We start from the raw sequence: 21,765 nt of genomic DNA, 5'->3' as shown, positions 1-21,765 counted from the left end.
CTGATTAATTTCCACCCCGGCGCCCTCTAGTGGCCTCCCCAAAGAGCGACCTGCCCTGCAAAGCAGCATGAATCGAGGGGCAGGACCTGAAGCCCGGCTCTGCATTCGGGCCGGAGTTTCGTAGGTGGTTGGGGCACTGGCCAGCCCCACGGGAACCGGTTTAATGTTGAGTGGGGCACAAGCGTATTTTTTCCCCCTGTGACTTTTCTCTGATGTTGCCAGGTTAAGACAATATTTTTGTATTTCTGGCTCCCTCTCGGTCTTACTGGAGCCCCGTGGCGCCAAGCGCTGGACACACACAGAACAAAACCACGCTCCCGTTCCCTGAGCCCTTCCTGTTGAAGTCTCCACCAAGGGCCAATAGCTGGGTGCAGGCGGCCAGCTGGGAAACTGAGGCAATGATGAATTTCAGGTCTGCCTCTCCAGCGTGCGGCAAAAAGCAAAGCAGCCTTGGGGGCTGACCAGGGGTGGGATCTGGGTTCAAACCCCAGCCCGCTCTCAGCCGCCCTTCTCTGCTGCATCGTTGTATTGTGCCTCAGTTTCCACATCCCCACAAGGGGGATCATAGAACAGTGTTGTGAGGGAGCAGGGAGCAGGGCAGATTTGACCTGGGAATGTTGCAGGGGGGTTGCAGTGGGGATGTGGGACTTCCCTTGAAGGAAGCTACCTGAGCTGTAACCTGAGCCAGGAACGGGGGTGGGGAGAATTAACACCTTCTGCCCGGGAGACTGGACAAAGGAGAGGAGCAGCGGGAGGGGCTGGGAGTTTAGTTTCGGTTGGGGCTGGGTGGTGCAACGCAGGGAACCCCAAGCTGGGGTCTAAGCTCCCTGAACCTCCCAGAGGGACCTAATTGAGGGGGTCTGGTCGTACCTACACGCTCTGCTTGAGACTGTGTTCCTGTCCTTAAATAAACCTTCTACTTTACTGGCTGGTTGAGAGTCGCAGTGAATCTCAGGAAGAGGGGTGCAGGGCCCTGACTCCCCCACACTCCGCGACAAGTGTCAGTTGGAGACTGATTTTTAACAGAGTTTCTCTCTACCCCCTACCCCCCCCCCCCCACACACACACACTACAGCCGCAGCTGGACGGGCATAAAGGGACATGTGTTTATTTCCCCTTCCCAGGTGGGAAGAAGCCCTTATCATAGCTCCCCAGGTCCAGTGTGCTGGGACAGCCCCTGGGGGGACCCCTTCTATCTGTCAACCCCCCTCTGGGTCACTGGGGTCAGCCCCTTGGTTTCAGCGCCTCCTAGTACTGAAGCTTGGAGCCTCCAGCCCCCCTGCGCCACACCGTGAGCTCCCTTCAGAGCTGCACCCCGAGCTGGGCCGGGAGCACCTCTTGGCCAGGGGTGTGAAAACGGATGAGGAGCCGGGACGTGATGTGGGGAGCTCTGAGCTTGGCAGAGGGAAGGGGGTGCTACAGCCACTCCAGCAGAGCGCGGGGTTGCCTCTGCCCCCTGCCCAGCAGTGCCCCTAATTCCAGATGCCTAACCCTCCCTCCCCGTCCTCAGTCCTTCGTTCCTCTTCCTAGAGACAGAACGATCCCCTGGCCCAGCTCTTTGTTCTGCCAGGGGTTGGCCTGGTGACGGGGGGGGGAGGGGCCGTGGTCCGAGCTGGCTGGGGGCCCCAGCAGCCAGCCCTCAATCCCACCTAGTCCTCTGGGTCCCTGCAGCGATTAAATCACCTCTTCCCCTTACCTAGTTAAACATTCAGTATAGTGGGGAAACTGAGGCACCCACGAAGGGCCCGGTGGGGTCCGTGCAGCATGGAGACACCTGCGACGGGAGCCAGGGAGCTGCTGGCCAGGTGAGGCCTAAACCAGTGGGAGAGCTGAGAATAGAACCCAGGAGTCCTGGCTCCTACACCGCGCCACCCCCTCCCAGCTTTCTTTCCCAGAGCGGGGGAGAGAACCCAGGAGTCCTGGCTCCCAGCCTTGCCCTGGGCTCTCAGAGGGGATTTCCTGGAGTCCCACTAGATTAGGGCAGCCTGGAGGGGGGGGGGCAGAGGAGCCGCGCACACACACATCTCACCCCCTTCCCTCTCCCCACACTGGGGGCCAGGGGCCCCTCTCCCCTCCCCTCCCCTCCAGTCACTGGTTTTCTCCTTCCCTCCTTCTGCACCCGCTTTCTGGCCGCCTGTCCCCCCTTGCTTGGGCTTGTTTCCCCCTCCTGCCCCACCCCTTCCCCCTGCCCCCCATCTCTTCCCCACCCTTTCCATCTCCCCTTCCCCACTCCCCCCCTTCCCCAGCCCCCCTTCCTCCTCCCCCACTCCCTCCTTCCCCAGCCCCCCCCCCTCATCCCGTCTCTCAGCCTTGCCCCCCCCGCCGGCTCCCCCCCTCCAATCGGCGGCGGCCGGGGGCGGATCCAGGGCCGCCCCCCCGCCCGCTGCGGGCAGCCCAGCCCGGCCCGCCCGGCCCCTCACTCCCGGCTCTCCCCGCTGGACGGCCGGCCCGAGCCCGCAGCCCCCGCAGCCATGGCCGAGGGCGGGGAGGGGGAGGATGATGTGCAGTTCCTGCGCACCGTGAGTGGGGCCGGGGTGCGGGGGGGGGGGAGCAGGGGGGAAAGGGTGAGGGGGGGCAAAGGGGAGAAGGGGGAGGTAGGGGAAGGGGTGAGGGAGGGGGAGCGGTGGGGAAGGGGCAAGGGGGGAAGGGGCGAGGGAAGGGGAGTGGGGGGGAAGGGGGAGGGAGGGGGAGCGGGGGAAAGGGGCGAGGGAGGGGGAGCGGTGGGGAAGGGGCAAAGAAGGGAAGGGGTGAGGGAGGAGGAGCGTCGGGGAAGGGGCAAAGGGGGGAAGGAGGAGGGAGGGAGAGCGATGGGGAAGGGGCAAAGAGGGGAAGGGGCGAGGGAGGGGGAGCGGTGGGGAAGGGGCAAAGGGGGGGAGGGACGGGGAGTGGCAGGGAAGGGGCGAGGGAGGGGGAGCGGTGGGGAAGGGGCAAAGGAGGGAAGGGGCGAGGGAGGAGGAGCGGCGGGGAAGGGGCAAAGGGGGGAAGGAGGAGGGAGGGAGAGCGGTGGGGAAGGGGCAAAGAGGGGAAGGGGCGAGGGAGGGGGAGCCGTGGGGAAGGGGCAAGGAGGGAAGGGTGAGAGAGGAGGAGCAGTGGGGAAGGGGCAAAGGGGGGGAGGGAGGGGGAGCGGTGGGGAAGGGGCAAAGGGGGGAAGGGGCAAGCAAGGGGGAGGGGCAGAGAGGGAGCGGGGTGAAGGGGCAGAGAGGGCAGTGGGGGAGGGGCAGAGGGGGAGCAGAGGGGAGGGGAGCACTTGGGACAGGGCGCAAGCGGGAGAATGGCCAGAGGAGATGAGGGCAGGGCGAGCCCCGCGTATCCTTGGGGTCCCTCTCTGCCTAGTGGTGGGGGGGGGGGTGAGGCACATGGGGCGGGGAGAAGAGACAGGGTAGCGGGGTGGGGGGTATAGGGAGTGTATGGGGGTGAGGGGAAGGAGCCTGGGGGGCAGAGATGGGGGAAGGGACAGACGGGGGAGTTGCCTGGAGCTCTGTGCTAACCCCTGTTTCTAACCAGCCCCCCCCCATGGTGACATGGGATAATTAGCTGACTTTAGCGGGGGGGGGGGGGGGGGGGGCAGAGGCAGCGTAAATACCATGGGAGTGTGGAGAAAGCAGCCCCCGGGGGGGCCAGGGTTGGGCTCAGCCTCTCCCCTCCGTTCTCGCTGCCCCGTTCTGCCCCCCACCCCAGGTCCTCTCCCTCTGGGCCTGGGAAGCCAACGAGCCAGTGGCTGCCAACAGGTGTCACTGGGGGCGAGGGGGGGGAGGCAGCTGGTTCCCACCCATCCCCCTGTTTGGCTCCCACCCACCCAGGGGCCTTCCAGAGCCGAGCTGTGTTCCTGGGAGAGCTGTGGGGTGTCTTGCACCCTGGCTGTGCAGCGCCTGGCACAACGGGGCCTGATCTCTGTCCGGGCCTCTGGGTGCTACCGTAAAACACCTAATAATAGGCTGTCCAATCCCTTGAGCCGCTCTGGGTGGATACTTTAGGCACCTGGTGTCACTTCTCCTCATGTTGTGCTATTTGGTGTGTGCAAGGAAGGAGGAGTGGGCGAAGCAGGGTGCGTGTGCAAGGAAGGAGGGGTGCGCGAAGCGGGGTGCGTGTGCAAGGAAGGAGGGGTGGGCGAAGCGTGTGCGTGTGCAAGGAAGGAGGGGTGCGTGAAGCGGGGTGCGTGTGCAAGGAAGGAGGGGTGGGCGAAGCGGGGTGCGTGTGCAAGGAAGGAGGGGTGGGCGAAGCGGGGTGCGTGTGCAAGGAAGGAGGAGTGCGCGAAGCGGGGTGCGTGTGCAAGGACCCTCGGCCGCCCGGGGTTAACGCTGACTCCAGCTCCCCGAGCGCTCAGGTTTCTGGAACTTTATATAACGGGGCTGACAGCTGGCTCCGTTCATCAGGATGGCTGGAATCCGGGGGGGAGGGTCACTCGTTCACCCAGCCGGGGGGAAGGGAGCTCTGGGGGGCAGCCCCATGGAAGCGTTAAAGGGCCTGCGGGTGTTGGATCCCTGAGGAGCCCCGCTCTGGGTCGTGGCCCGTCGGGGGGGCGCCTGGACTGGTGCTGGAACTGTCTGGCCCCCGGGCCCCGGCTCGGGCAATGTCTGTCCCTGGTTGCGCCCTGGGGCAGGGACGGGGGCTGTACCGATGAATAACAAATCTAAAGTGAAATGAAGCCGATGGGGGGTGTGTGTGTGTGGAGCATATGGAGGGGTGGAGCTTGAGTCATGGGGGCGGAACTTGGGACAGGGTGCGGCATGTGGGGGTGGAGCTTGGGACTTGGGGGTGAGATGTGGTGTGGGAGGCGCACAGGGCTTGGGGTGGCAGGGAATGGGGGCATGTTGGGAGTGGAATAAGGGGCGTGTGGGTGGGGCTTGCCCCATGGAGGCAGGAGGTGGGGAAGGGGTGAAGAAAGGAGCGGGGTGGGGGGGGCATTGACCAGTTGGAGGGGAGGGGAGAGGGGTGAGGCCCCCTGCGCTGGCAGGGGAGGGGAATCCCCAGTGGCTGCCCTCTGGTTTTGGTAGCCGGCCTTTGTTTGTTTTGGGAATGGTTTTCCTAGGACGCAGTGCGGTGGGGAGGGGATGCAGTGGAGAGAGCAGGGCTAGCTGGGATGCAGTGTAGTGGGGAGTGGGGCTGGAATGCATTGCGGTAGAGGGGGTGCAGTGGAGGAGTGGGGTTGGTTGGGATGCAGTGTGGTGGGGGAGGGGATGCAGTGGAGGAGTGGGGCTGGGATGCTGTGAGGTGGGGATGAGATGCAGTGGAGGAGCCGGGCTGGTTGGGATGCAGTGTGGTGGGGGAGGGGATGCAGTGTGGTGGAGGAGGGATGCAGTGGAGGAGTGGGGCTGGGATTCAGTGTGGTGGGGGAGGGGATGCAGTGGAGGGAGTGGGGCTAGGGTGCATTGCAGTAGAGGGGATGCAGTGGGGAGTAGGGCTGGCTGGGCTGCAGTGTGATTGGGGATGCAGTGGAGGAGCAGGGCTGGGATGCAGTGTGGTGGGGAGGGGATGCAGTGGAGGAGCGGGGTTGGTTGGGATGCAGTGTGGTGGGGGAGGGGATGCAGTGTTGTAGAGGAGGGATGCAGTGGAGGCGTGGGGCTGGGATGCTGTGAGGTGGGGAGGGGATGCGGGGTGGGGGGGGAGGGGGTTCAGCATGGGGTGTGGTCCCATACCCAGCCCCCAAGCAGACACACTGCCTCCTCCAGCGCCCGATGGTACCAAGCAGCCCCGATCCCCCGGCCATTCCCCATGGCCTAGTGCGCTCTGCCCCCACGATAACGCTGATGCCCCTTTGGCCTGGCACCCTGTCTGCCCCTGCCCCATGGCACGCCCCCGGTGCCAGCCCTCAGCTCCACCCCAGCCCCTGGGTCACTCCCTGCTCCGGCCAGTTCCCCAGCCCTGCGCTACGACCACTAGGCCAGGCTGCCGGGGAGCGGGTGGGACGCAGGGCCACGGCAGGGGTTGGGCCCCCCCTGACCCTGGGGTCACTGCGAGCGGCTCCTGGGCCCAGAGAAATTCCCATGGGGGGACAAGGCTGCGGCTAAACTCACAGAGCCCAGGAAATAACCCGGACGGAGCTGGGAGCCAAGATTCCTGGGTTCTCTCCCCGGCTCTGGGAGGGGAGTGGGGTCTAGTGGTTAGAGCAGGGGGGGCTGGGAGCCAGGACTCCTGGGTTCTGTCCCAGCTCTGGGAGGGGACGGGAGGGGGGTCTAGTGGTTAGAGCAGGGGGGCTGGGACGGAAGTGGTGTCCACACCATATTCTCACAGCTCGCATTCAGTCGGTGCAGGTCTCCGGCTGGACGCCTGCTGCCCTGGCGCTGGGTGCCCCCAGCAGGAGATACGAGTACTTTGATTCATGCTCTGAAAAAAGACAGGGCCGGCGTGTGTGTGTGTGTGTGTGGGGGGGGGGGGGGGCTGTGTCCTAAATTCAGCTCAGCTGTTCGGGGGGGGGGGCAGCAGGGAGAGGAGGAATCTGCTGCTGCCTAGATTTTCCTACCAGTTTGTGCATGAAACCAAATATCCCGCCTGCCGCCCGCCCATGTGACACTGCCACACAACCCGGGGGGCAGCCACAGCTGGGGGGAGGGGAGTGGGGACCAGTGGTCAGAGCAGGGGGGCTGGGAGCCAGGACTCCTGGGTTCTCTCTCCAGCTCTGGGAGGGGAGTGGGGTCTAGTGGTTAGAGCAAGGGGCTGGGAGCCAGGACTCCTGGGTTCTCTCCCCGGCTCTGGGAGGGGAGTGGGGTCTAGCAGGAGCCAGGACTGCGTGAGTGTCAGTGGGGAGGGCTGGGGGGGGCTCTGTGGGGGTCCCCCCCCATAGGCACAGACCGCACCAGCAGCAATGCGCGTAGCTGTGTTTGCAGGAATGTGTCTGACAGGTGCAGACTCCAAAAATAAGCTCCCGGCCTGAGCTGGGGGGATGGGAGCGATCGGGGGGGGGTCCCATTTCCTCCCAGAAACCCCCCCAAACGCCTCTGCCCTTAAAAGCCCGGCACGCCCCTTATTTCTCAAGGGCGTGGGGAGGGCGCAGCCACTTCTCCATTTCCTTCCATCTTGTCCTCAAAACCCGTTCCCTGGCGGTGCCGCCCCTGGGGGCCTGCGGGGGGGCCAGGCTGGGGCTCGGTAATTGCTTTGCGGCGCTGATCATCGCTGCTCCCCCTCCCCGGAGGGGAGCCGTCTATTTTGAGCCGCCTGCGTCTCTTTCAAAGCCGCCGTGGGTGGGAACCGGGCAGCCTTTCCCAGGCCGGGGATCTGCCCTCGCTTGGGCATTTTCCGGGCGGTGCAGGGGCAGGAACGGCCCCACCTTGGCCCCCTACTTCCGTGCCACCTGCTTGGTCCTTCTGGCCCGGAGCCGGGTTCTCCCCCGGCTCCCGCATCATGGCTGGAGTCTAGCTGCCGAGGGACCTGGGGGGCAGGGCAGTCTGGAGCCCTGGCGCTAGGCAGATCTGTCTGCTGGGGCTCAGGCCAGGGTGGGGGGCACCCGCTGTTCCTGGGGGGCTGAGGAGGGCTCGGTCCCCCATTCCCCCATGCCAGGGGCTCTGTGTGCCCCTCCTGCCCGGGGTTCTGTGCTGAGAGGGGAGGTGGCCTGGGGGTTACAGCATCAGACTGGGGCCAAGGGATCTCAGTTCAATCCCGGCTCTGCCACTAACTCCCTGGCTGACCTTGGCTAAGTCACTTGGCCGTCACGGGCCTCAGTTTCTCCATCTATAAAATGGGGATGATCATCTTTCCTCCGGCTGCCAGAGCTCTGTAGATGTGGGGCAGGGTCTGTCTCTTGGTTGGGGTCTGGGCAGCGCCCGGCGCAACAGGGCCCTGATCTCGGTGGGGGTCTGGGCAGCACCCGGCGCTACGGGGCCCTGATCTTGGTAGAGGTCTGGGCAGCGCCCAGCGCGATGGGGCCCTGATCTTGGTTGGGGTCTGGGCAGCACCCGGCGCGACAGGGCCCTGATCTCAGTGGGGGTCTGGGCAGCACCTGGCGCTACGGGGCCCTGATCTTGATGGGGGACTCGGGGTGTTACCGTCATACACACAACATCCACCCCCGGAGTATGTGCCATTGGCCTGGCATATTGAGGACCCGGAGGCCTGGTTCCTGGGGGCAGGGGCGGTGGGTGCAGACGCCGGGTGACACAGCCTGCGTGGCGTGGGTAGGGCTCTGGAAACGCAGGAGCCAGCAGTGCCACCCCTTTCCCTAGGCCAGGGGGCAGGGGACGGGCCCCCCATTGCTGTGCCCTGGCTCGGTGGGTCCGGGTGGGGCTGAGCTCCCCCCAGGGGGAGGAATGGTAGCACAGCGGGTGCTGACCCAGCACATTCCCCTGTGGAAATAGCACCTGTCTTGTAACCCGAGTTGGCCTGGGCAGAGCAGTGGAGTTGGGGGGGGCAGTTGGGGGGTGGGGATACGCCTCGATGGGTCCCTGGAGGGAGGTGGGGAGGGGAGCAGAGCAGTGGGGATGGGCTGTCAGGGGCCGGGGGGCAGTCACGTCTGGGGGTGGCCGTGGGGCCTGGCTGGGACATGTGGAGGGAGCTGCATCTACCTGGCCGTCATGAGAGCCCCAGGGCGCTGGCGGGGCCCTGAGTTCTGCCCCCCAATGCCGGGGATGGCAGGGGGCTCCCCACCCCCAATGCAACACCCCCCACCCCCATCCTCAGCGTTGTGTCTTCAGCTGCTCTGCCTGCCTTGCAGTTTTAAGAGGATGCTGTATCCCGTCACTTCCTGTCTTAAAATGCAGGGCAGCTGCTCACCAGCCCCTGCGCCCCACCCCAGAGGTGGCTGCATCCCAGTGCCAGATGAGGGTTCCCGGTATAAACAGGCCCCGCACTTCATCCCAGGGGTGAAGTTGGGGTGGGGAATGGGAAGAACCCAGGAGTCCCCTGCACTAACCACTACACCTCACTCCCCTCCCAGAGCTGGGAAGAGAACCCAGGAGTCCTGGCTCCCAGCCCCCGCCCCTGCTCTAATCACTAGACCCCACTCCCCTCCCCGAGCCTGTGAGAGAACCCAGGAGTCCTGGCTCCCAGCTCCCCCACCACCTCTAACTCCCAGCGTGTGCGGCTAATGAGCGCCTGTAGGCAGGAGGTGGGCGGGTGCCCCGGGCAATGAATTCTGCTCCCTGAGTCGTTCTCCGACACCTGGGCTGGCACCGCTCACACCTGGGCTGGCACCGCTCGGCCTGATGCTGCATCTCAGTTGAATGTGCCCCCCCCTCGCCCCTCCACAGGGTCTCTCTTGTGTCTGAGCCTTCGCCGGCCCCCACAGCCCCAGGGGGCTAATTAGCTGAACGCAGCGGGGCCTGCCCCTGCCAGCGCTAGGGTAGATCCAGAGTGACTCCGGTTTGACTCTGCTGGAGCGGCCGGCTGGCTCTCTGAGTGCAGTGTGTAGGGGAAAGCCAGCGTGCGGGGGGGGGATCCCCCCACTGATGGGCAGGGCCAGGTGCCCGCGGGCCCTGGAGCCTGGGCACCGGTGGCTGCTCTCAGAGACTTGTTTACCCCTGGCCTGAGGGGCGGAGGGGAGGGGGCATTTTGGGGGGACTTGCAGGGGCTGTTCACTTTGTTGTATGGTGTGTGGGGGGGGCTGTGTCTCTGCAGCCCCTTGCTCAACCCCCTTCCCCGCCAGCACCGAAGGGGAGCGGGGTCTAGGGGGTTGAGCAAGGGGCTGCAAGTCAGGACTCCTGGGGTCGATTCCTGACGATAGCACAGTCAAGAGTGGGGGGAGATCCATACTCCACCCCCAGCTGTCAGCCCCCCCCCCCCCCCCCCCCCGCGGCCCTGTAACCCACCCCCAGCCCCTGTCATACACACCCCCGTCGAGGCCCTTCCCATGTTACAGGGTGGGGGACAGGGGCACGGAGGGGTTCGTCCCAGTGGCAGAATCTGGGATAGAACCCAGGCGTCCTGGCTCCCAACCTCTCCCCTGCTCTAATCACTAGTCCCCTCCTCCCCTCCTTGAGCCTGGAATAGAACCCAGGAGTCCTGAGCCGCCCCCCCCCCCCCTTGTCTCCCTGCCCCAGGAGGACGAAGTCGTCCTGCAGTGCTCTGCCACCATCCTCAAGGAGCAACTCAAGCTGTGCCTGGCGGCCGAGGGCTTCGGCAACCGCCTCTGCTTCCTGGAGTCGACCTCCAACGCCCAGGTGAGCCCCCGGTGCCTCGTCCCCCCCGTCCTCATTGGGCCCCAGGCCAGGGGGGGGAGCGAACCTGCAGCCTGAACCCCTCCCCATCTCCCACCCCCCTTTACAGCCAGAATCCCAGCTCCCTCAGCCCCTTCCTCTGCCCCAAGCGTCAGCCCCTGTGGGTAGAATCCCCCTGGGCTGTTGCAGTGCGGGGGCTATGACACACACATCACCTCCAGTCCTCCCTGGCTTCCCCCACAGCTCCCCGTGGGGCCGTGGCTCCAGGGCCGCGTGTCTGGTCCCCCATGGGGGATGGCAGAACCCTCTCGGACCCTGTTCCCCTCTCCCCGCAGAATGTCCCCCCGGACCTGGCTATCTGCTGCTTCATCCTGGAGCAGTCGCTCTCCGTCCGCGCCCTGCAGGAGATGCTGGCGAACACCATGGAGGTGGGCAGCGAGGTGAGCACAGGGAGACGTCGGGGGGGCATTGCCGGGGGTGAAAGAGGAGGCCCTCGCCCCATCCCATGGCCGTGCCCGTCGGCCCCGCAGGTGTCTGGGTCTCCCTGGGGTATACGGTGGATGCTGGAGGGCAGTGGGGGAGATGGGGGGGTAGTGGGGGGCTGGGGAAGGGGAACGAAGCGATCAGGGAAGGGAAATGCAGGGCGAGGCTCGGGGCTGGGTAGAACGAGCTGGAGCAGAACCAGGGGCCCATCCAGCCCAGGGTCCCGTCATCGGCTGCTTCTGAGGAATGGCCCAGAACCCCTGCCCTGTGGGACGTTCCCTCCTGACCCCCATGACGAGCAGCCCTCCGAGGCCCCCTGGCTCCTCTGGGCCCCCTCTCCATTCTCTCTGTCTGGCTGGGCCCCGCCTTTCCGGTAACCCTGCCGAGCATGGGAATGTCTAGTGGTGGGGAGTTCCCCAGGCCGCCGGCGAGTTGGGAGGAAAAGGCCTGGCCCAAGCAGCTCTGTTGACTGTCCTCCCTTGTCCCCTCACCCTCGGCCCGGTGGTTATCCTGTGCCCTTTGCTCATGCAGAGGTGGAACTGGGAGGGGGGTCTGCAGTGCCCTGGATGGGGGTCCCAGCCAGCCCCCCCCAGGCAGGCGGTCGGTTCATCTCTTCTCTTCTCCCTTTCTCTCTCCTTTGCTTCTCTGCCGACGCTCTAGGGTGTCGACTTGGACAAGTGGGTATGTGCTGATTTCACTGCAGTGACCCCCCCCCTTCCTAAACACCCCCCCACCCGTCTCCCACGTGCATCTGCTGGGGTTCCCACCTGCCCCCCCCCCCGGCAGCCGCTCTGGAGAACAGAGTGCCCCCTTGGGAGCTAGGGTGGCCAAACGGGACCCCCGCTGTCTCGGCTAGAGCCCCCCAGGGGAGTTCCTATGGGGGCAGGGCAGACACTGTCTCCTGAAGCTCCCACAAGCCCCCTTGATTTGCATCCCGGAGGACGATGCTGATCATGCCCCTTTGCCCAGCTGCCGGAGGGTGCCCGAGTGCTTTGCCAATTGGATGCTGCCCCACGGCCTCTGTGTGTCCGCACACTGCGTACGTGGCAAAGCTAGAAAGGGGACCCAGGAGTCCTGACTCTCAGTCCTCCTGCTCTAAGCACTAACTCCCAGTCCCTGTATAACTAGCCCCTGCGCCCCACCCCAGAGCTGGGTGCATCTCAGCAGTGGGTGAGGGGTCCCTGTATAACTAGCCCCTGCACCCCACCCCAGAGCTGGGGTGCATCTCAGCAGTGGGCGAGGGGTTACTTTATAACCAACCCTTATGCCCCACCCCAGAGCTGGGTGCATCTCAGCAGTGGGCGAGGGGTCCCTGTATAACCAACCCCTCTGCCCCACCACAGAGGCAGCTGCATCTCAGAGCCGGGCACAGGGTCCCTGTATAAACAGCCCCCATTCCCCACCCCAAAGGCTGTTGTATCTCCGCACTGGGTGAAGGGTCCCTGTATAAATGGCCCCCACGCCTCACCCCAGAGGCAGCTGCATCCCAGTGCCAGGCGAGGGGTCCCTCACATACCATGCAGCGCAGTGGACGGGTTTGGGCCGGGCTTCGGGATTCCTGGGTGGACTTAGGTGGTGGGAACAAAGGAGCCTCCATGATTCCCCTTTGACCCCAATTCAGACAAGGTGGAAACCCCAGCACCTCCCCTGAGTAACCCTTTCCTTCCTGGCAGCCCCCCGACACCCCTTCCATCCTTCGCTCCGTCGCCTCCCTCACTAGCCCCTTCCATTCCCAGTTGCGGTGCTGTTTTGATCCCATCCTCCACCATCCCTCCCTTCACCGCATGGTCCCTAAATGCCAACAGGCCGAGCCTCCCGGCGTGGGGCACTGTGCAGCGCTGGGGGGTGGGCTGAGGCATCTTGTCTGCCCCATGGCCTCGCTCGGCATGCTGGGAGTGGAGGTTTCTGACGCAGGGTCTCTCTGAGCCTCTTTACCCCACTAGCCGTGGGTGGAGACGGCGCATGGCAGAGGGGGCAGGAGCGCTCACAGAACAGAGCGGTACCATGCCCATATACAACAATATGGCCCTTGCGACCAGCAACTTATTATAGTGCCTGTGAAATAAGGAGCGTGCCAGGCCCACGTAATACTGATCATATTACTTCAATACGGCCCGGGCAATATTGACTGTATGAGATGGTTCACGTAACACTGACCATATACAGCAATATGGCCCAGGCAATATTGACTATATGAGATGGCCTGTGTAACACTGACCATATACAGCAATACGGCCCGGGCAATATTGACTATATGAGATGGCCTGTGTAACACTGACCATATACAGCGATACGGCCCGGGCAATATTGATTATATGAGATGGCCTGTGTAACACTGACCATATACAGCAATACGGCCCGGGCAATATTGACTATATGAGATGGCCTGTGTAACACTGACCATATACAGCAATACGGCCCGGGCAATATTGACTATATGAGATGGCCTGTGTAACACTGACCATATACAGCAATACGGCCCGGGCAATATTGACTGTATGAGATGGCCTGTGTAACACTGACCATATACAGCAATACGGCCCGGGCAATAACGTGGGCATAACACAGTCCTCGTATATGGTAATATTCCTGTTTAATAATCATATAATAATTATATGATTATACATGGTAATAGGGCCCATGTAGTGACCATGTGACATGGCCCATGTTATCATGATCATACATAGTGGGATGGCCCTATAACTGGTGCTTGCAATAATCACCATCTATACACTAGTAATAAGGCCTGTACAATAATGACCATGGACAGTCGAGTAATATGGCCCATGCAATAGGGACCACATATGCGCTAACAATATGGCCTGCCCAGTAGTGACCTTATATATTCTAGTAATATGATCCGTAAAATAATGACTGTATGTACTCTGGTAATCTGGCCTTTGGACTGTAGAACCGGAGCCGTTATTATTCATGGTGCTGATAGATACTGTTGGGTTGGCAGGTGCCATGTAATAACAGTAATCGCATGCGGCCCAGGTGGGCCCGTGGGCGTAGGGGGGTGTCACCTGGTATCCAGCATTTCCCATGCCAGACTAGATCCGTACCTGGACTCCAGCCTGCAGGGCGTGGCACTGGCTCTCATGGGGGGGCGGGGGGAGGGATGCCCCCCCGTTCCCAGAGCAGGGTGGGGGGTTCCCAGTTGCCGGGCTGTGCCGCCATGGGGTGAGTCCCAGCCATGGGACCTTTGCCGCAGTAGGGCCAGGTTCCTGCCCTGGTGCCCTGGGCTGGCGGGAGGGTCCAGGGCAGGGTGGTCCCCACGTTCCAGCCTTCGCGGTGCCCAAGGGGTGCAGCAGGTGAGGGGGGACTGCGAATCGGGAGGAGGCCAGGGCTGCCGGCTGCACTCCTCGGTGCCTGGGGAGAGAGACAAGTGCTCGATGCCACGGCAGGTCAGCCGGGTCGCGCACTGTCCTGGCCTGTTAAACCGGGGCTGGGTTCGAGGGTGGGTGGGTGCTATGGGCAGGGGGGCGGCGGCGCTCATGGGCTGTGGCACCCGGGAGCCCTGAGTCGCTGGTCTGAATCCAGCTCAGGTCAGCGGTAAGTTGGTCCCCAGTGAGATGAGTTGAGCAGGTCTCAATGCTGGAATTAGCCCCTCTGGCAGCTCCCCGGGTCGTTGGTCTCACCCGTCCTTTGGCGGGCGCCGAGTTCCCTCGCTGACGGCCACCACCTTTTGTCTGCTTCCCCCCAGTCTTCACAGGGCGGTGGGCACAGGACCCTGCTCTACGGCCACGCCATCCTGCTCCGCCATTCTCACAGCGCCATGGTGAGTGAGGGGGGGTGGGGGCAGAGCGGGAGCAGTGCAAAGCAGGGCGGGACGCCGGGGTGATGGGCCCAGCGGCTGGGGTGCAGTGCAGGGTGGGTATGCGTGTTGGGTGGGACGCTGGGGTGATGGGCCCAGCGGCTGGGGTGCCGTGCTGGGCGGGACGCCGGGGTGGTGGGCCCAGCGGCTGGGGTCACTCCTTTCCCTGGGCCAGCACGGCAGACCCCGCTCCTTTCTGCAGCTCCCCCGGGCGCCCAAGGCACTGGGCACTCGCCCGGCGCAGGGGGTGGTGCCGTTGGGCCGTTTTCCGGTGCTGCTCCTCCAGCAGCTCCGGCCTTTCGCCGCCTCATTTTCCTCCACTGGCTTCTTTCTGTGCCCAAAGGCTCTGTTGGCACCGCCCCAAATGCCCTTCTGCCCTTTCGCCCTCCAGAATCCTGCCGACAGCTGGGGCTGTTTTGCTTCACAGGCTTCCAGGCCGGGCGGCTCTATTTTAAACACCCGCGTCATGCGCTCCATGCCCGGGGAATGCCAAGGGGCGACGGGGCGCAGCACGGATCTGCCAGGAGCAAATGCCGGATGTGAGCCGTCCCGGGGCAGCTCTCCGGCCCCGTTCCGCAGCCCCGTGTCTCTCCGCAGCGTGTCCGGCTGAGCCTGGAGGCCTGTCGAGAGCCCCTTCCGCGCACGGACTCCCGAGCCCCGGGCGCTCTCGGCTCCGTACGGCCCCTGGGAGGAGCTCCCTTAGTGACGCTCTTCTCGGGGGTTCACTCTGTCTGGGACCGCACCTCTGAGTCTCCAGCTGGCCTCTCTTTCCCGTGGGCCCCCTCAGGGAGTCCCCTCGCTCTGGGCCCCTGGATCCCCACCCCCAGAGGGAGCAACACCCCACCCCCAATCTCCAGACTGCAGTGACTCTCCGCCAGGTTTATTGAACATCTGGACACAGCCCGGGCAGTTCTCAGGGCCCTCGGGCCTGGCCAGTCTCAGCCCCGACCAGCTGGGTCTGGCCCAGCTCAGGTGGGCTCCCGGCTGCTCCTTGTCCCCCCTATGTCCCCTCCTCCAACAGCTCCTCCTCCGTTCTTTGTCTTAGGTCCCAGGTAAACAGGCCAGGGGGCCTTTGTTCCCCTGCTGGCTAGACCCGGCTGCGCTGAGCAGGTCACGGGGTCCTCTCCCCTCAGCCTGTTTTCAGCCCACTGGCCAGACCCGGCTGGCTCCCAATCTGGGGGGGGGCGGGGCTCCCGGGCACTAGTTGCTGGGTACCCAATTTCCAGGCTGTTGTCAGGGTCCTGCTGCCAGGTGAGGTCACACCTGGTCCAGCGCAACAACAAACCCCCTCGTTACACGCGCAGCACACAGGGAAACTGAGGCGCGCACAGTGTTCGTGCAAGCCTGTACGAAAATCCCCCGAAAGACGGGGATGGAACCCGGGAGTCCTGGCGCCCACTCCAACGTCCTCACCGCCCGGCGGTGCCAGCTCCACTCCCTACTAACCCTACTGCCTCCTGCCCTGACAGTATCTGAGCTGCCTGACCACGTCCCGCTCCCTGACGGACAAACTGGCCTTTGATGTGGGCCTGCAGGAGGACGCCTCAGGTAGGGGAGGCACGGCCGACAATGCAGAGGTTGTTGTTTAGGTGTATTACGGTAGCACCTGGGAGCCCCAGCCATGGACCAGAACCCATTGCAATACTGGACATTTTCATTGCTCTTAATTAAATGTATTATGGTAGTACCTGGATGCCACGCCCATGGACTGGGATTTGATTGTGCATGGTGCTGCACAGACACTGCTGTTGGGGAAACTGAGGCATATACCGGGGCAGTGACTTGTCCAAGCTCACCCAGCAAGCCAGGGGGAATAGAACCCTGGAGTTCTGGCTCCCAGTCCCCCTGCTGTAACCCCTAGATCCCACCCCCCACAGCAGGGGATAGAACCCAGGACTCCTGGCTCCCAGTCCCTCCGCTCTAACCACTAGATCCCACTCCCCTCCCAGAGCTGGGAAAAGAACCCAGGAGTCCTGGCTCCCAGCCCCCCCACTCTAACCACTAGACCCCACTCCCGGCCCAGAGCTGGGGGTAGAACTCAGGAGTCCTTGCTCCCAGCAGTAGGCCCCACCCCTTCTCAGACCCAGATCACCATGTGACCTGGGGCAAGTCCCGGCTCCGCTTTGTGCCTCAGTTTCCCCACCTGCCCAGCATGCAGCGCTGTGTAGCCACTGTGCCAGCTGCGGACGCCTGCCACCTTCCTGCTGGGTTGGCAACGCCTCCCTGCTCCTGCTCGGATGCCCCTTAAGCCCTGACTCCCTGACCCCATGGTCAGCTGGCAAACCCTCAAGGGGGCTCGGCCGGCGCCTGGCTGTGATCAGACTAAAGAGAGGAGGAGGAGTGGGGCACCGCGTCCCCACAGTTCCCGGAGCGGGGTGGGGGGTTCCCAGCTGCCGGGCTGTGCCCCCATGGGGGGAATTCCAGCCCTGTCGCAGTAGGGCCAGGTTCCTGCCCTGGTGCCCTGGGCTGGCGGGAGGGTCCAGGGCAGGGTGGTCCCCACGTTCCAGCCTTCGCGGTGCCCAAGGGGGCGCAGCAAGTGAGGGGGGACTGCGAATCGGGAGGGGGGCCAGGGCTGTCCCTGGGCCTATCCCCTCCCTGCCCCCCGGCTGCCGGCTGCACCCATGCCCTGTCTGTGTCCTGACCCCAGGGGAAGCCTGCTGGTGGATCATCCACCCCGCCTCCAAGCAGCGGTCGGAGGGTGAAAAGGTTCGAGTCGGGGATGACCTGATCTTGGTCAGCGTCTCCTCTGAGCGCTACCTGGTGAGTAGGGCTGTGCACATGGGTGTCCATATGTGTGTGCGCGCCTGGGTGTACATGTGCATGTGTGTGTACATGTGTGTTGTGTGCGTGCACACATGTGGGGCATGGATGTGTTTGCACATGTGCAAGGGGTTGTGTGTGTGGATGTGTGCAAGGGAGCATGCATGTGTGTACCAGAGTGGGTGTGCAAGTCCTCTGTGCATGTGTGTGGCTACATCCGTGTGTGTGTGTGCGCGCATGGGTGTGCAAGCCCCCCATGCGTGTGTGTGGCTACATCCGTGTGTGTGCGCATGGGTGTGCAAGCCCCCCGTGCGTGTGTCTGCTGACCCAATGAGGAGACCCCAGCTACAAGTATGTGGGAGAGGCAGGTGGTTCTGGGCCCGGACTCCTGGGTTCGCGCTGGTGCGGGCAGCTGTCTCTCCTGGCCCTCCGCCGACCCCCCCCCCTCCGCCTTTCTGTCTCTCTCCCCCCTCCCAGCACCTCTCCACGGCCAGCGGGGACCTGCAGGCCGACGCCTCCTTCATGCAGACGCTCTGGAACATGAACCCCATCTGCTCGGGCTGCGAGGAAGGTCAGTTTCCCCCTGCCCTGCTCCCGGGATCCCCTGCCCCATGCCAGCCCTGTGGGCAGCCCCTGAGCCCGCGGCCATGACATTAGCAGCTGGGGGGGCTGCAAGTCCCTGGGTGGAGGCAACTCTCTGCCCCTCTGATAAGAGAGAGAAGGGAGAGGGGCCAGGACTCCTGGGTTCTATCCCAGCTCTGGGTGGGGAGTGGGGTCTGGTGGCTAGAGCAGGGGGGGCTGGGAGCCAGGACTCCTGGGTCTATCCCGGCTCTGGGAGGGGAGTGGGGTCTGGTGGTTACAGCGGGAGGGTGGGAGCCAGGACTCCTGGGTTCCCTGCGTCATTGGCCCTCCCCCGTCCCTGCACTGACATTCGCTGGTTTCTCCTCTCCTGCCAGGGTACGTGACGGGGGGTCATGTCATGCGTCTCTTCCACGGGCACATGGACGAATGCCTCACCATCTCCTCCAGCGAGCAGGGCGAGGAGGAGCGCAGGTACGGCCCGGAGAACGATTCGACACCCACTCCAGCGGGGCGCGAACCTGTGGCCTTGGGCGCTGGGAGCGCGAGCTAAGGGTGTGGCCTGGGTGTCCCTGCCTGGGCTGGGGGATGGAGAGTGACGTGGTCGTATGACCCAGGGGAGGGGCAGCACTGGACGGGGGTGGCCAGGCTCCTGGGTTCTGTTCCTGGCTCTGCTGGGCAGCCTCAGGCAAGTCACAGCCCTCTCTGTGCCTCAGTTTCCCCTCCCACCCTTTGCAAGCTTTTCGGGGCAGGGACCGTCTCTCATTATGTGTCTGTGCAGTGCCCGGCCCAATGGGGGAAACCCCAGTTTCCGTCGGCGCCTTTAGGGCCTGTCTCCGCTGGGGCCCGACTGGGTCTCTAGGGAGATCGGCCTGTTCCGTGGTGAGCCGGGGTGGCCGGATCTGGCCTGCGCTCCCACGGATGCGGGGGGGCCTGGCTCGGTTCCCCCCCACACCCCTAACGCTCCCCCTCTCTCGTTGGCAGGGTGGTGAACTACGAGGGTGGCGCCGTTTGCACCCACGCCCGCTCCCTCTGGAGGCTGGAGCCCTTGCGCATCAGGTAGGGGAATCGCAGGTTCTGCTCCCCCCTCCTGCCCCCCCCGGAGAAAGGGGGCGCCGGCCTGGGACGATGGCGTCACGCTCGGATGATGGTGCTGGATGATGTGGGGTGGGGGCAGGGACTGTATGGACAGGGAAGTCAGCGACTGCGGGGGGGACTGCATGGACTGTAGGATCGGGGACTGTATGGACCAAGGGGACTGTGTGGCAGGGAAGTGAGTGACTGTATACGCCGAGGGGGATTGTATTGACCAGGGGGTTGGGGAATGTATGGACTGGGGGGACTGTACGGACCAGAGGGTCGGGGACTCTATGGACCTGGGGGACTGTACGGACCAGAGGGTCAGGGACTCTATGGACCTGGGGGACTGTACGGACCAGAGGGTCGGGGACTCTATGGACCTGGGGGACTGTACGGACCAGAGGGTCGGGGACTCTATGGACCTGGGGGACTGTACGGACCAGAGGGTCGGGGACTCTATGGACGAGGGAGGAATTATGGACTGGGGGAGGTTGGGGACTGTACGGATTGGGAGGGGACTGTGCAGATGGGGAGGTTGGGGACTGGACGGATGGGGACGGGGGGCGGGTTCGAATCCAGCCACAATCCTTGCATCCAGTGGGCGGGAAGGGGGGGTCTGGGCTGACGCAGCGTCCCGTGGAGCTGGGGGCCCGGAGCCGATGTGCGGCGCTAGCGCTGGGTTTCTCTGCCCCCCGGCAGCTGGAGCGGGAGCTACATGCGATGGGGGCAGCAGTTCCGGGTGCGGCACGTCACCACCGGGCGCTACCTGGGCCTGACCGAGGAGAAGGGGCTGGTCGTGATGGACGCCGAGAAAGCCAACACCAAGGCCACGGCCTTCTGCTTCCGCGCCTCCAAGGTGAGAGCGGGGCTGGGGGGGGAGCCATGCTGTGGGGGGCGGGGCCAGGGTCAAACCCTAACATTTGTCTTGAAGTTGGGATTTTCCTTCACTTCCCCTCCCGTAGCGTTGAGTGTGGGAGTACAAACGACCCCCACGCCCCACCCCAGAGGCAGCCGCATCTCAGCGCCGGGTGGACTGTCTGTCTGGGGGGCTGACGGCTGGATGCCCCCTCGCCTGCCCCCAGGTGCCAGGACAAGCAGCGCTGACTCCCCAGGGGCAGTGTGTGGGGCGACCCCCAGAGACAGCTGAGCCGAGAGTTGGGGGCTGCGGCTCGTCCTTTTATAGCCGGGGGGGGGGCGGCACTGGGCCTGAGCCGAGGCCCTTCCCTCCTTCCCACCCCATTCCCCCAATGGCAGCATTCCCCCCATTCCCTGCGTTCCCAGCCCCATCCCCTCCCCCCTGTTCACCCCATATTCACAGCCTGCTTTGTGCCAGCCCTCCTGCCCCCACCATCCCCCATGTTTTCATTACCCCCCCACACACACACATTCATGGCCCCTCACATTCCCAGCATCCCCATCCCCCACCCCACATTCCTCATGCCCTCCATCTCCTCACGGCGCCCCCTCTCCCCATTCTCGCCCCCCCCGCAGGAGAAGCTGGACGTGGCGCCCAAGCGGGACGTGGAGGGCATGGGGGCCGCAGAGATCAAGTACGGCGAGACCATGTGCTTCGTGCAGCACGCGGCCAGCGGCCTGTGGCTGACGTACGCCGCGCCTGACGCCAAGGCCCTGCGCCTCGGGCTGCTCAAGAGGAAGGTGGGTGTGGGGTGGGACACAGCGGGACGGGGTTCCCTGGGGCTGCCCAGAGGGAGGTGGAGGGCAGGATGCACCAGGGGGTGTCCCTGGGGCTGCCCAGAGGAAGGTGGAGGGCAGGACGCGCCGGGGGGTGTCCCTGGGGCTGCCCAGAGGAAGGGGGCGGCCGGGTTGGGGGGTGTCCCTGGGGCTGCCCAGAGGAAGGGGGGTGGCCAGGATGGGGGGGTGTCCCTGGGGCTGCCCAGAGGGAGGGGGGTGGCCGGGTTGGGGAGTGTCCCTGGGGCTGCCCAGAGGGAGGGGGGTGGCCGGGTTGGGGAGTGTCCCTGGGGCTGCCCAGAGGAAGGGGGGTGGCCGGGTTGGGGGGGTTCCTGTTCCCCGCTCACCCCACGGCTCTGCCCGCCCCCCAGGCCATCCTGCACCAGGAGGGGCACATGGACGACGCCCTGTCCCTGACCCGCTGCCAGCACGAGGAATCGCAGGCCGCCCGCATCATCTACAGCACCAGCGGCCTCTACAGCCACTTCGTCCGGTGGGCCGGGGGGAGGGGGCCGAACCTGGGGGCACTGGGGGGCTGGGGGTTGAACCCTGGCGGCTCTGGGGGGAGGGGGCCGAACCTGGGGGCACCGGAGGGCCCAGGGGTTGAACCCTGGGGGCACTGAGGGGAGGGGGCAGAACCTGGGGGCATCAGGGGGGCCAGGGGTTGAACTCAGGGGAACTCGGGGGACTGGGGGTTGAACCCTAGGGCACCGGGGGGAGGGGGCCGAATCTGGGGACACCAGGGGGGGCTGGGGCCCGGGGATTGAACCCTGGGGTACTGGGGGACCGGACCCTGGGGGAAGGTCAAGGGGAGGAGGCTGTGTCCCATGGGGGGCCTGGGAAATGGGGGGATGAACCCTGGGGGGCATTGGAGATTGGGGGGTGCAGAACCTAGGGAGAGGTTGGAGATGGGGGGCTTGACCTGGCTGGGAGGGGGCTGATCTCTCCAGTGACCATGTACCCCCTAGTTGGCTGGGTGGATGCTCTGGTGTCCCCCCCCATCTTTGCCCCCCCAGCGTGCTGAGCAGCCTGGCTGGTGCCCCCAGTCCCCAGGGGGCGGGTGACGGGTCTGGGTGTCTGCAGGGAGGTGCAGGAGCAGGTCGTGGCTCTGGGGACCCCTGAGCTGGGGAGGGGGTGGGCGCGGTCTCTCCCCTGCCCCTGAGCAGGCCCCCTTCCTAGGCACCCTCTCGCCACTGCCCCTAGCGCCCTCCCCCTGCTCCCACAACTCCCTCTTGCCCCCCTCGTTGACTCCTCTCCTTCCCCAGCAAAGCC

The 21,765-nt window shown here is 64.8% G+C and overlaps 1 protein-coding gene across 4 annotated transcripts in view; it reads left to right on the top strand.

The window, feature by feature from the left end:
• Positions 1-2,437: 2,437 nt before the first annotated feature.
• The window catches only part of RYR1 (ryanodine receptor 1), a 99,134-nt gene continuing 79,806 nt past the window's right edge, over positions 2,438-21,765 (top strand). For 3 of the 4 annotated variants that reach the window (XM_054010211.1, XM_054010210.1, XM_054010208.1), the window contains exons 1-12: positions 2,438-2,519; positions 9,969-10,088; positions 10,421-10,525; positions 14,275-14,349; positions 15,855-15,933; positions 17,033-17,145; positions 17,623-17,716; positions 18,102-18,198; positions 18,709-18,783; positions 19,504-19,660; positions 20,296-20,460; positions 20,865-20,986. In XM_054010211.1, the coding sequence (XP_053866186.1) occupies positions 2,472-2,519; positions 9,969-10,088; positions 10,421-10,525; positions 14,275-14,349; positions 15,855-15,933; positions 17,033-17,145; positions 17,623-17,716; positions 18,102-18,198; positions 18,709-18,783; positions 19,504-19,660; positions 20,296-20,460; positions 20,865-20,986 (1,250 nt within the window). In that variant the 5' untranslated portion in view covers positions 2,438-2,471. Of the gene's footprint in view, positions 2,520-9,968; positions 10,089-10,420; positions 10,526-11,228; positions 11,250-14,274; positions 14,350-15,854; positions 15,934-17,032; positions 17,146-17,622; positions 17,717-18,101; positions 18,199-18,708; positions 18,784-19,503; positions 19,661-20,295; positions 20,461-20,864; positions 20,987-21,765 lie in introns of all 4 variants that reach the window. The other variant, XM_054010207.1, reaches the window with a different exon arrangement.

This window comes from Malaclemys terrapin, chromosome 20 (assembly GCF_027887155.1).
Source record: "Malaclemys terrapin pileata isolate rMalTer1 chromosome 20, rMalTer1.hap1, whole genome shotgun sequence".
Lineage (NCBI taxonomy): Eukaryota > Metazoa > Chordata > Testudines > Emydidae > Malaclemys > Malaclemys terrapin.
This window is presented reverse-complemented; position numbering and strand designations above follow the sequence as displayed.